Below are 12,874 nucleotides of genomic sequence, written 5' to 3'. Positions count from 1 at the left end.
ACAGATGGGAATGGCCCATTTGATACAGCAGAACCCTAAAGCTCCCTCAAGGCAGAGGACCCGAGCTTGGAAGGACGAGTCACCTGCGGAGGGTGAGATGGGAATTATATAAATAAATAGTCTCCATCTCACCAAAACAGAGAAAAGTTTAATTTTTGCACTTTTTAAAAATTATTTTATTGTGGCAATATTAGGTAACAGTTTTTATCTCTCTAGTCAAACATCCACATTTCTTACTTATTTTTAGTTTCTTAGTTCTTTTTAATTCAGCGCACACATCAATGAGAGATAGGGAGTAAAATGGCTGCCGCCAAGTGGGTGACCTGTCTGTTTATCTGAGGATGACCTGGACTTGATAAGGTTGGATAATGAATTTAAATTCCAGGATGAGTGATATTAGTCTAGACACTCCTGAGATGAATACGTTATGCTGAGTCTGCTGACTGCTTATCTGCGAGTCTCAGATCTGTTCGCTCTCCTCAGACGCGATCAGAGCTTGTTCTTCTGCAGAGCCAATGAGAGTTGGGCCAACAGCTGCCGAGCTTCGTATGAACTGAAATTCCACAAATCAAGTCTTTCTGCCTTCATTAAAACTTAAAACATGTTTATTTCTATACTTTTGTTATGAATCAGTGTTTGGACCATCCTTCAGTTTAAACTCAGAAGACAAAGAACCTTCTGCACGTGCGGGGGCCGCCTGTTCGACTTGAACTCCTTGCAGGACTTGTTGCAGAAAAGCTGCACTTTGAGGTTTTGCTCTCGAGGAGTGGACCAGAGTACTGCAGCATTGATTGATTTTACAGTTAAAGCCTATTTGGAACCTGGTTTTCCTCCAAAGTTGTTGAATCCGACCAAAGTCTGCTCTCAGACCTATCTGGATGTGATTGCACAACATTACAGTTGTTTACACACTTGGGATACTGCCAACTACAGTAATTTAATTAGCTGTTACTTCTTAAGAAGCTGGAATTCGTGCAGAAGGTTTTGCTAACAGATCTGCAGTGTTTGGACTACTTGTGTCGTGGTGACCCAAGTTCACATCTTCTACCTGCTTGGGTCAGTCTGAAACGACTCCTGCTCACATTTTTGCTAATTATCTTCACCACCCACACAGTGTGTTAGGTCATTTCTTGTTAAGAAAGGTCAGACTGTACGACCGTCATCAGTAAAATCACAGACAGTAAAATCTGAGCTGCTTATTTTTTGAGCGACAAGCTGATTTTTGCAGATTTCAGCGCTCCTGTTAACTTTAGCAAAACTTTTTCCTCTCAAAGCTCAGTTTGGGTCAGCTGATGGTCGTAAAACAGTTGTGCAGGAATCCACTCCTGGACTAAAACACCAGCTTAGGCTTTAGATCCAACTGCTGGTGTCCTCAAGCTCTCCTGTTAGCCTCTACAGACTCAAACAGGGCCACCATCCTGCCTATTTAAAGGTTTTTGGCTTCAGCACACCTGATCCTGATCAGTGTGTGACTAACTGGCCTCTGAAGAGCTTGATGAGCTGCTCAGCAGATGATTCAGCTGTTGACTCAGGCGAACACGCTGGATGGTCAGTCACAGACACTAAATGGGTTAATTGAGTAAAAGTAAGACATTTAAATCCAACAATAACATGAATTATCAGTTCAACAAGCAAAAATCCTGACCTCAGTTTCCATGATTCTCATTTGTATTTTCTCCTGAATATTAAAAAAATATGTTTCCCTATTAGAGCTTTTTATTAATCCTCCAACATAAAATGTTTTACAGTTTTTTTAAAGGAAATGATGCAAACTGTGTGTGTGTGTGTGTGTGTGTGTGTGTGTGTGTGTGTGTGTGTGTGTGTGTGTGTGTGTGTGTGTGTGTGTGTGTGTGTATGTGTGTGTGTGTGTGTGTGTGTGAGAGAGAGAGAGAATATCTAAACTTTCCTCTGTGTGTGTGTGTGTGTGTGTGTGTGTGTGTGTAGGTGTGTGTGTGTGTGTGTGTGTGTGTGTGTGTGTGTGTGTGTGTGTGAGAGAGAGAGAGAGAGAGAGAGAGAGAGAGAATATCTAAACTTTCCTCTGTGTGTGTGTGTGTGTGTGTGTGTGTGTGTGTGTGTGTGTGTGTGTGTGTGTGTGCATCTTGCTAAGAAAGGTAATCATTTCCTGCTTGTAGGTTAATGTTTAAAAAGAAACACACTCAGATAATCTCTAAATGAATAAATTGGGACTTTGATGCTTTTAGAGCTTTTATTGGACAGCAGCTCAAATGTGGTGACTTGCATTTACATCCAAAACGACCTCACAGCAGAATTTTCTTTTTATCTGTCTTTTACTTCCATGTTTCTGTATTCTTTTACACAATTAGCCCATTCAGCTGAATGCCTGTTCAGCAGATTAACGTGCACCTCCAGCTCCAAGTTTTTTTTCCCAAAGAGAAAAGCTTCCAGTGTGTTTTTGCCTAAAATCTCTCCTGGAGTCTCCGGACTAGACTGGGAATGCTTTCTACTTGATGAAACGTATCAGTTGTACTGTTGTTTCTGTGTTGTTTAAAACTCTGATTAGAAAAAACAAATATGGAGTTGAGTATCATCAGCATAGCAATGAGGAAGAATGCATGCATTCATGCATACAATCGGTTTCTATAGATTTCCTCTAGTTGACTGATGTTCCAACACACTGACTCACTCAGTACAACCAGAGCAGCACGAAGTCAACAGTCAACCTGGCTCACGCCTGCAACCATGTTCGTTTCCGTGGTTCTGCTGTGGTTTTGTATTTGCTTCATCCTCCTTCTGTTTAAGTCTCAGAGGCCCCCAAACTTCCCACCTGGACCCCCAGCCTGGCCCGTCCTGGGGAACCTTTTGTATTTGACCTCAAAGGATCCTTTGAAGAACGTGGAGAAGGTAAATAAGAAGCAACAGATGCTGTGGATTTTTATCATACAAAAATTTGCTATTTGAAGCAAAACTTAAGTGTATTTGAGCTTCTTTGCCTACAACTTTGTTTCATATGCTGCCAAGTTAGAGATCCGCGTCTGCAGACGTGGACTTTACCCGGAAAGGGCTGCGAGATCAAACTTCCATGTTTGATGAGCTGCTCAGAGAAATGTGCAATGAAGAAAAAAATGTTGAGTGTAGCTTAAAAAAAAAACAAGAACGTTTTTGTATGTTTAAGTGTCTTTATTCCCTTTCAGCTGAGACAGTCTTATGGAAACGTGTACAGTTTGCTCCTCGGTTCCAAACCAGTTGTATTCATCAACGGGTTCAAGGCGATGAAGGAGGCCATGGTGACCAAAGCTGCCAGTTTCGCTGGAAGACCTCAAGACTTGTTCATTAACATGCTGACCCAGAGGAAAGGTAAAGGATTGGAGAATGTTTGAGCCGCTGTGCTTCGTCAGCTGCACCTTCATCTCTCATTCACTGTTCAGGCGTGATTCTGGTTGATTACGGCTCAACCTGGAGGGAGCACCGGCGCTTTGATCTGATGACTTTGAGGAACTTTGGTCTTGGAAAGAATTCTATGGAGGATCAAATTCATGAAGAGTTGCAACACACCATTAAAATCCTGGACCAGAGCGCTGGTGTGTGGTCTGTTGGTCTACACAACGTGTTAATTCTCATTCGTCTGTGCAGTGATGGAGTGCGTGTTATTCTGTGTGCAGGTGAAACTCTGAGTCCTAGGGTTATGTTTCACAACATCGCCTCCAACATCATCTGTAAGGTTCTGTTTGGAACGCGTTATGAGTACGATGATGAGATCATCAAAGTGATAATTCAGTGCTTCACTGAGTTTACTAAAATGACAAACGGACCGTGGGCCATGGTGAGTTACAGTGTTTCTCAAATGTAACCTGGATGTAAAACAGTGAATGACAGAATCACAACATTTGAATTTTGATCACATAAAAAAGTTAAAAAGCAAGTGAGAGAGGTCCAAGGTTCAAATCCCAGACAAGCCCCTGGCTGTAAGGGAGCCTAAGTCACGCCCACCTGAACCACAGGTCCCCGAAAGAACAAACAACGAATGCAAGTCAGTGAGGTGCATCTTGATTTTTATCTTGAGATGCGCTACATAAAAGATCGTTTTCTTTCTTTTCTAAAACACTATTTTCTATTACTGTTTATCATGTGCCATGGACTTTAGATATTATCCATCCATCCATCCTTTCATCCGTCCATTTTCCGTCTCTTATCCGGGGTCGGGTCGCAGGGGCAGCGGCCTAATGGGCCATTCACATCTGTACCTGGTCGGCCCAGCCCGGATAGCATAGCTTGCTTACATATCTTGGTGGCCTGTAGCCTGGCAAGCCAGAACGCTCCATTGACGGCTCTCGGTTGTGGGGCGGGTTCTACCGTTGTCTTTCAAATGATCTCCGCGTGCTACTGGACAATGAATGTGACATACTCTTGTTTCACTCTGTTGCATCATCCCACCCACCAGGCATATAGAGTGCCCTGATTGGCCCACAAAGCTGATAAAGCTCTGTGATTTGTTCACTAAGCAGATAGTGCACTATGATTGGCCCACCATTATGGACCAATCACAGCTCTTTATGCGTTTGAAACCCCTCTAGAGAGCTGTGATTGGCCAGCTAGAATGCTGTTGGGGTTCCAGTGGAGCATTTCATTTCGAATCCTTTGTCCAGGAGGAAAGAACCACCATAAATCTGGTCATTTAGTAAGTAGCAGCTACGCTAGGGCAGAGGAGATTTCAGTTCAGTTTCAGTTGCTGCTGTGGCCCCCAGACTCTGGAACTCTCTCCCCCTGAGCCTGAGATCAGTGGACTCAGTGGTCTCCTTTAAAAAGCAGCTGAAGACTCACCTGTTCAAGCTGGCTTTTGTATGACCTTCTTCACCACTCTCTCTTTATTCTGCTCTCCCCACCTATTCCACCTTCCTCAGGATCCACTGATTTCCCTCTTCCCTATTCACTCTCTCTCTTTCTTAACATTTTTTAATCACAATTGCCTATTTTTGCTCATTTTAATATATTTTTAACCATTTTCTAAATGCTTTTTTATTTTTTTACATTTTTTGTGAAGCGCCTCGTGATTTTTATCTTGAGAGGCGCTATAGAACTGTTCTTCTTCTTCTTCTTCTTCTTCTTCTTCTTCTTCTTCTTCTTCTTCTTCAGGGACCCATGAGCCGACTGGAAAGGGAGGAGACTTGGGCTCCACATGGCTCAAAAATGAATTTAACAAAATGAACTTGTCTAAGACAAAGAACACACAAGCTTTAGTTTCTTCAGCGCACTCAAACACCAGAACAAATGTGAAAGTCCTACTTTTGTTACAGAAGAGCTAAGCTTACGTTTAAAAAGAAATCAGAACAAGACAACTCTCCCCTTCAGATTTCACAACAAGTTTTTTCTTGCAAACTAAAACTAAAACATGTTTTATCTTTGTCTTCACAGCTCTACGACTCTGTTCCTTTAGTTCAGTCTCTGCCGCTGCCTTTCAGAAGGGGCTTCAAGCTGATGGAGGTATTAATAAAGCAACTAAACACGAAAAGCGAATTAGTGGTACCCTCAGTTGAAAACAGAAAAATCACCATTACTGAAACTACCAGAAACGGGTGGTCGAAAAAGTAAAGAAAGATATTCTGGAAAATGTTTTCATGCTAATCAAGCACTGCTTTTAAAATGTGGTGTTAAAACAAATGAAGCATGCCTCAAGTCAGGAAAAGGCTTGAAGACCAGCTCCGAGAAGCTCAGTCATCTAACAGGACGATGAGCCTAAACACAACACTCAGCATGGGTCAGAGAGTGTTTGATTCTGGCTTTTTTAAAATTGTTATCAGATATATGAAGTCCACCTCTCACTTTCCAATACTATAAGTTTAAACTTAAACTTTAAACATTATCTGTGGGAAAACATGACGACTACATCATTTTAAGTTAGGCGAAAGAAAAAGTGCCCATTTTTTGTGTCTCCAACAACAGCTGAATCCTTGGGTGTTTCTCAGTGTCATGGCTCCTGGCCTTGCGAGGGCAGGCGTCTTGCTTGCAAGGACGCGGTCCTTCCTTGGTCAAAGAAAACGGTTAAATGGAACAGACTTGCATCACGTGACCGCGGCTTCCACGGTGGTCACGTGACGACACGTGACACGAGAGACAACATTATATTTTATATGTATTAGTTTCAATATAAATATCTAACGAGACTTTTACTTTTTTAATTTTGTATGTTTATTAAATTAAATATATAAGTGAGTTACTGCCCGCTAGGCACCGAAGCTGCAACTACTAAGCAACTAACCAAACATAGATAACTTCTTTGGATCTAAAAAAAACATTTTAAGTTAGCTGACTTACTTTTAAACTTGAAAATTGTCCCTGAAGTAGCTGCCGGCTTCTGATCCGCCGTCTTTTTGAAAATACCGCAGTGTATTCTGGGTAATTTTTGACCAAGGCTAGGCTACAAGACACCTCCCGTGTGTCCTCGCTCAGCTAGCTAAGCGGCTAACAAACGGAGAACACATGCCTCGGTAGAACATGAACATTGGAGCACGTCTTGGCGGCTCCTGATGACGTATCTCCTAGGCAACCGGGGCGGGGCCAAGACATCAAGGCAAGGTTCCTCTGCATTGAGAAACAATCCTTTTCTCCCTAGGATAATCCTGGTTAACGCCCACCACGCAGGACTCATTTCTGCTACTTCCCAAGCTGTTCCAATCAAGGACTAACATCTCAAGAACTTTACCTCAGATCGGACATGATTAATTTTTTTTAAGTTTGAAGAGAAATAGCTGAAATGTTTGATGTATAAAATGTAGGGATGCTCAAAGTTATCAGTCTGCCATTAATATTGGCCAATTTCTGCATTAAAATTTAAATCCCAGTATCAGTTTTCGGGCTTTTGATGACACAGCTTTTACATCCCAAACACATATTATACATCAGACTCTTCCGCTACTTCTAGTCTCTCACAATGTCAAAATATGACAAATCAGAGTTAAAGATTTTGAGATATTTTAGTTTATTTGACACAACTTGTGAAGTCTAAATTTGCCCTGTGTAGCAAAAGTACGCTGTCCTCATAACACGTAGCTGTGCTAGCAGCTAACGAATGACTAGAACTAAAACAAGAATCATCACCTGAGGCTAACTTTTCTTATCTGAAGATCTTTAGAAATGTTTTATCACCAAAGCGGCGACATACAGAAAAAGGAAAATACATTACTAACTAATTCACACGTTTTAGCGTCACGCTTAGGGGGAACTACGGCACTTTACCTGTGCTAACTTAATCTAGATCATGTTAAACATCTGTGGAAGAAGCTAAAACATCTGGAGAAGAAACCCTTCAGGCTCAAACAGCTAGAGCAGTTTGTGTATGAGGAGTGGGCCATAATACCTGTGGACAGGTGAGAAGTCTCACTGAGGCCTAGTCCACATGTAGCCGGGGTTTTTTGAAAACGAATATCCGCCCCTCCAAAAACTTGCATCCACACCACCGCGTTTTAAAAACAAACTCTGTCCACACGTACCCAGATAAATACGTTGTTATGGACATGCCAGACCTGTAGGCGGCAGTACTTCCCCCGTTCTTAACCTCGTCCTTCGTCTGTGGTCTTCCGCAAGGAGCAGTAATTCCGCTTGCAAAAACAAACAAGCAGAAAGCGCTTGGACAATTGATGGATCGGGTAGTGACAGAGCGCAGCTCTGAGGGCTTCCATGCTGTCGGCTAGTGTAAACACAGGTCGCACACGTGATGTCAGCATATTTTTGTCGCGGAAAGTGACGCTGCGGACCTTAAAACTCCGGTTTTGTCCGTCCACACGCAGACACCCAAAACGGAGAAAACGCAGATCTTCATTTTGGCCAGAGTTTTTAAAAAACTCCGTTTTCGTGTGAAAAAACTCCGTTTTCGTGTGAAAAAACTCCGTTTTCGTGTGGATGACAGACCAAAACGTAGGAAAATATCTACGTTTTGGCAGATCCCCGGCTACGTGTGGACAGGGCCTGAGAGCTGCAGAAGTCACGGTGGTTAAGTGTTTCATCCTTTTAGTGCAGATTTGTTTCTTCAGGTGTTGTTTTATATTTCTGCTAAACCGTAATTCAAAATTAGCTTTTTATTTTCAAATCAAATCTAACTTTTTTCTGGTTGTTTCAGTGATCAGTGAAGGTTCTTGTTTCTTAAACAGAACCATGGAAATAATTGTTCACACATCTGTGCAAATCTTAACTGTGCTCTCTTCTTCTTCCTAATGTTATTATATCTGCGTGTTTTAGACTTTTCTGAGTTTTGCCGTCTGTCGGGTGAACGAGCACAAGAAGAGCAGAATCCCTGGAGAACCACGAGATTTTGTCGACTGTTACCTGGATGAGCTGGATAAGGTATAATTAACCAGAAAAGTCAAACATAATGAAGCCAATAGATGTGAATATCGTCAAAATACATTTGTTTACCACCACCTAAAGAAAACGAAGTTTAAAAGGCTAAACGTTTATGATCATCATCCTTCATTCATAAAGTACCTTCCTACACAATGAGATGCTGTGATGTTCGCTACATGGTGACGTAACACACGTTAAAAAGAGCACAGAAAGGTAACCGCACTACGTACAGAGAAGTTAAAAGGTAAAGCTAAAAACAAGTCAAAAACTGGATAACAGGATTTTTCTAAAAGATCCAAAAGGGGAGAAATCAAAGCCGCAACTGAGCTAAGATAAAGATTTCTTCGTTGACACCATGCAAGAAAGCTGGAGAATAGAGATGCGTCTCTAATCTACTTTTACAAATATCTAGTGACGAAGCTTGTCTGACGTCTCCCAGGAATTCATTCCATGATTTCAGCACAAGAACCGAAAATGCTAACGCTTCTCTGGTCTTGTGCTTCACTTGCGGAACAACCAGTAGACAGTGTTCCACTTTTTACCATTTACCAGAGCGAGCGAGATGGGATGCGGCCATGCAAAAGATTGGATAGGTAGGAATGAGCACTTCCTTGTAGGGATTCACAAACAAACACAAGAAGTTTAAAACTGGCCCTAAAGTTGGAGTGTTGTGCTCCCTCTTCCTTGGACCCTTCAGGAAACAAATCAGCACATTTAGGATTATTTGTAGTCGAGCCAAAGAAGCCTGGCTCATATCCACATACAGTTAGTTTAATTAATCCAAAAGAAAGATAATTAATGGATGACTTTATGTTATCAAAACGTAGTTGTGATAAAAAAAATGTTTTTTTTTTTGTTAGTTAGGCAGAGCAGATGGAAGGAAGCATAATTTCACAGTCACATTAACCTGGTCATCCAATTTAAGAGCAGTATCTAGCTGTGTCTGTATCTAGTATCTATCTAATTTTCTAATTGAAATTCTGAAAGAAGCCACCCAGGATCTAACATCCTCTAGACAGTTGAGGAGCAGCAGGGCCAAACCTGAACCACATTGTCTCAATGGAAAATAGAATTAGCAGTCGTCAGCATACAAAGTAACTTAACAATGCTTTCGATAACGGGTTCCAAGTGGCAGCAAATGAAAGTAGAAGGGAAGTGGCACAAGAATAGATCCTTGCAGTACTCCCCAAAAGAAGTCAGCACAGAAGGAATAAAAATCATGCATCCTGTCATGGAAACTCGTCCCTGACAGTTAGGACCTAATCCATCGGATAACAGAACCGGTAATACCGACCCACCTTTCCAACCAAATCATCAACATATCATGGTCTGCTGTTTTAAATGCTGTTGTCTGGTCTGTACAGTGGTCTCTCGCTAAAGCACGATTCACCTTTTGCAGGTTTGCAGAATTTCTTTTTGTGCAACTTTGCATGCTTTTATTTATTTATTTATTTTTACAGTGCATTGAGTTCCACATCCAAAGGTACAACGGTTTGGACTTTAAGAGTGTCTCAACAAGAGAGGAAAGTATGAAAATGTTAATGCCTGACTGAGAGAAGTGTTTAAAGTAAAAAATATCATTGTGGTGCGCTGGGAGAAAGGGCGGCTGTGTCGCTGGAGCGCATTAATAATCAATGCTCCGGCCTCTTTGTAGGAGCAGGAGACCCGAGTCTCTACGACGTTAACGAGAGCCTGAAACACTGGAGTGAACGTGTGCAAATAAAACTGTTCACCCAGGCATGCATGCTGGAAATCAAACTGTCAGGAAACAAAAACTCGTGTGTGTGTGTGTGTGTGTGTGTGTGTGTGTGTGTGTGTGTGTGTGTGTGTGTGTGTGTGTGTGTGTGTGATACCTATAGTAACTGCGTACGCTGGAAACATCTAGAATAAATGTAAAAAATGAGGCTGACTACTTTGTGGAAGGGGCCAACCCCTACGATGAACGAGGGACCGCTGTACATGAAAGAAGCAGTGAGAAAGTGTAGTTGTGGCTCAGGCCCATAGGTGGGCCATTGACATTTCTTCAGCAAAAGTTACACATCATCATGGACCACATTCACCATCAGACCGCTGTTAATAACAACCAGGGGAGTAGAGGGTTACCAAGGAGAAAGCTGTAACCTGGAAACCAGCACCTCTAATTCAGAGGAACATGGATCGATAAACCTCAGTCACAGAAGGGAGGTTTCAGAACCGACGGGCTATGAGCAGGTGCAACACATGTGGCATTAGTGGCATCTTTGTTCTGTCTTCCTGCACCAGAGTCAGTCAGTCAGGACTCTGTCCTAAGCTGTGGTTTCCAGGCACAAACTGGAGCCATCAGGGTAGAAACACACGAGTTTCAACAGGGTCTGATCTGATTTCTGCTGATTTCACCAAAATCACTGTCTTTTGTTCAGAAGAGCGATGAGTCATCATTTTCAAAGGAACAACTCATCGGTCAGCTGTTTGATCTTTACATTGCTGGAACCGACACCACCTCCAACACGCTCCTCACAGCGTTCCTCTACCTGATGAATTACCCTCAAACGCAAGGTACCGTCCCTCGTGGAGAAATAATTCCATCGTTTTTCTTTTACAGCTTGTCGAGAACCCTTAAACTTGTTATGATTGGTCCTTTATGATTCTGTTTTCGCCACTTTCAGATAAATGAAGCTTTATTTTATTTGACGACGGTGGCACAGGAGTTAAGTGCTCGCCCTGCAATCGGAAGGTTGCAGGTTCGAGTCCCGCTCAGTCTGTTGCTGTCGTTGTGTTCTTGGGCAAGACATTTAACCCACGTTGCCTGCTGGTGGTGGTCGGAGGGACCGGTGGCGCCAGTGCTCGGCAGCCTCGCCTCTGTCAGTGCGCCCCAGGGCAGCTGTGGCTTCATTGTAGCTCATCACCACCAGTGTGTGAATGTGTGAATGACTGATTGTGTTGTAAAGCGCCTTGGGGGGTTCCAGGACTCTAGACGGCGCTATATCAAATACAGGCCATTTACCATTTTAAATTTTTTGGTGTCTCAGAGCGATGCCAGCTGGAAATCGATCAGGTGTTAGAGGGGAAGGACCGGATCGCCTTTGAGGACAGACACAACATGCCTTACATGCAGGTCAATCAGATTGCCTTCATAACTCCTCTGTTTTTAGAGGGTCACCTGTGTCTGGGTACAGTTTTTATGTTTATTCCTCCAGGCTGTGATCCATGAAGTCCAGAGAGTCGCCAACACTGTTCCTCTCAGCGTCTTCCACTGCACAACCAAAGACACAGAACTGATGGGATATTCCATTCCCAAAGTGAGAGGAAGCCTGTTTCAACTGCAGATAAACTGAAGCGTGGAGAATCGTTCATGAACTGTGTTTTTATACTTTTATCTCCAGGGAACGATAATCATCCAGAACATGATGTCTGTGCTGAAGGAGGAGGGTCAGTGGAAATTCCCTCATGACTTCAACCCTGAGAACTTCCTGAACGAGCAGGGGGAGTTTGTCAAACCAGAGGCCTTCATGCCTTTCTCTGCAGGTAAACCTGTTCAAGACTCCTTTAAAGACCTAGAATAAAGTTTGTTCAATCAAAGATAATCTTTAGTTCATTTGATGTTTCTCAGGTCCTCGGATGTGCCTCGGAGAAGGTCTGGCTCGTATGGAGCTCTTCGTCATCATAGTGACTCTTCTAAAGAAATACAAGTTCATCTGGCCAGCGGATGCCGGAGAACCAGACTACACGATGGTCTTTGGAGCAACTTTGACTCCAAAACCTTATACCATGAGGGTCCAGCCAAGGGCCATTCAATAAATCCCATTCAGCTTTCTTTAAAAAAAATTAATACATTTAATTTTAATCCTTCCAGTGTATTTTTATGGACTCCTATGATGATATTGATGTATTACCTCTTTAAATTCTGCTGAATAAAGACGTTTTGTAACTCTGACCTACTTCAGCACCATGGACAGCACATCATTCCTCACATTGCAGCAAGTTTTAAAATAATACAATTTTCATTATAACAAGTAAACACTTTTGAAGACATTTTGGAGTATTTGGGGACCTTTGTGCATTGTCAAACATAAGGTCGAGGAGGCAGTAGCCTAAGGCGAGAGGCCCAGACTTCCCTCTCCCCAGCCACTTGGGCCAGCTCCTCCGGGGGAATCCCAAGGCGTTCCCTGGCCAGGTGAGAGACATAGTCCCTCCACCGTGTCCTGGGTCTACCTTTAGGTCTCCTCCCGGTTGGACATGCCGGGAAAACCTCACCATGGAGGCGTCCAGGAGGCATCCTGACCAGATGCCCAAGCCACCTCAACTGGCTCCTCTCAATGTGGAGGAGCAGCGGGTCTACCCGAGCCCCTCCCGAATGGCCGGGCTTCTCACCCTATCTCTAAGGGAGAGCCCAGCCACTCTTCGGAGAAAACTCATTTCAGCCGCATGTATCTGTGATCTTGCTCGTTCTACATACAGCAGCTGCCGCTATTCAAGAATTTTTTGATTCAGGACATACATACGAGGTGATACTGGATATGCTCAAGTCTAGTCATGACAGCAGCTATGTGGTCACCGCTAATGTTCATGTTTGGAAAATGCGCTACAAATAGAGTAACTT

At 43.0% G+C, this 12,874-nt stretch overlaps 1 protein-coding gene across 1 annotated transcript; it reads left to right on the top strand.

The window, feature by feature from the left end:
* The first annotated feature begins 2,416 nt into the window (after nucleotides 1–2,416).
* LOC107389175 (cytochrome P450 2F2) lies at nucleotides 2,417–12,525 on the top strand. The gene is made up of 11 exons (XM_054733360.2): nucleotides 2,417–2,862; nucleotides 3,153–3,315; nucleotides 3,387–3,539; nucleotides 3,621–3,781; nucleotides 5,371–5,439; nucleotides 8,191–8,295; nucleotides 10,695–10,830; nucleotides 11,304–11,389; nucleotides 11,472–11,573; nucleotides 11,658–11,799; nucleotides 11,885–12,525. Exons 1-11 carry the CDS (start codon nucleotides 2,623–2,625, stop codon nucleotides 12,070–12,072), a joined length of 1,545 nt encoding a protein of 514 aa, XP_054589335.2. The 5' UTR covers nucleotides 2,417–2,622; the 3' UTR covers nucleotides 12,073–12,525.
* The last annotated feature ends 349 nt before the right edge of the window (nucleotides 12,526–12,874 follow it).

Source organism: Nothobranchius furzeri, chromosome 4 (genome assembly GCF_043380555.1).
Source record: "Nothobranchius furzeri strain GRZ-AD chromosome 4, NfurGRZ-RIMD1, whole genome shotgun sequence".
Classification (NCBI taxonomy): Eukaryota; Metazoa; Chordata; class Actinopteri; order Cyprinodontiformes; family Nothobranchiidae; genus Nothobranchius; species Nothobranchius furzeri.
The sequence above is the reverse complement of the archived record's forward strand: the minus strand, read 5'-3'. Positions and strand labels throughout refer to the sequence as shown.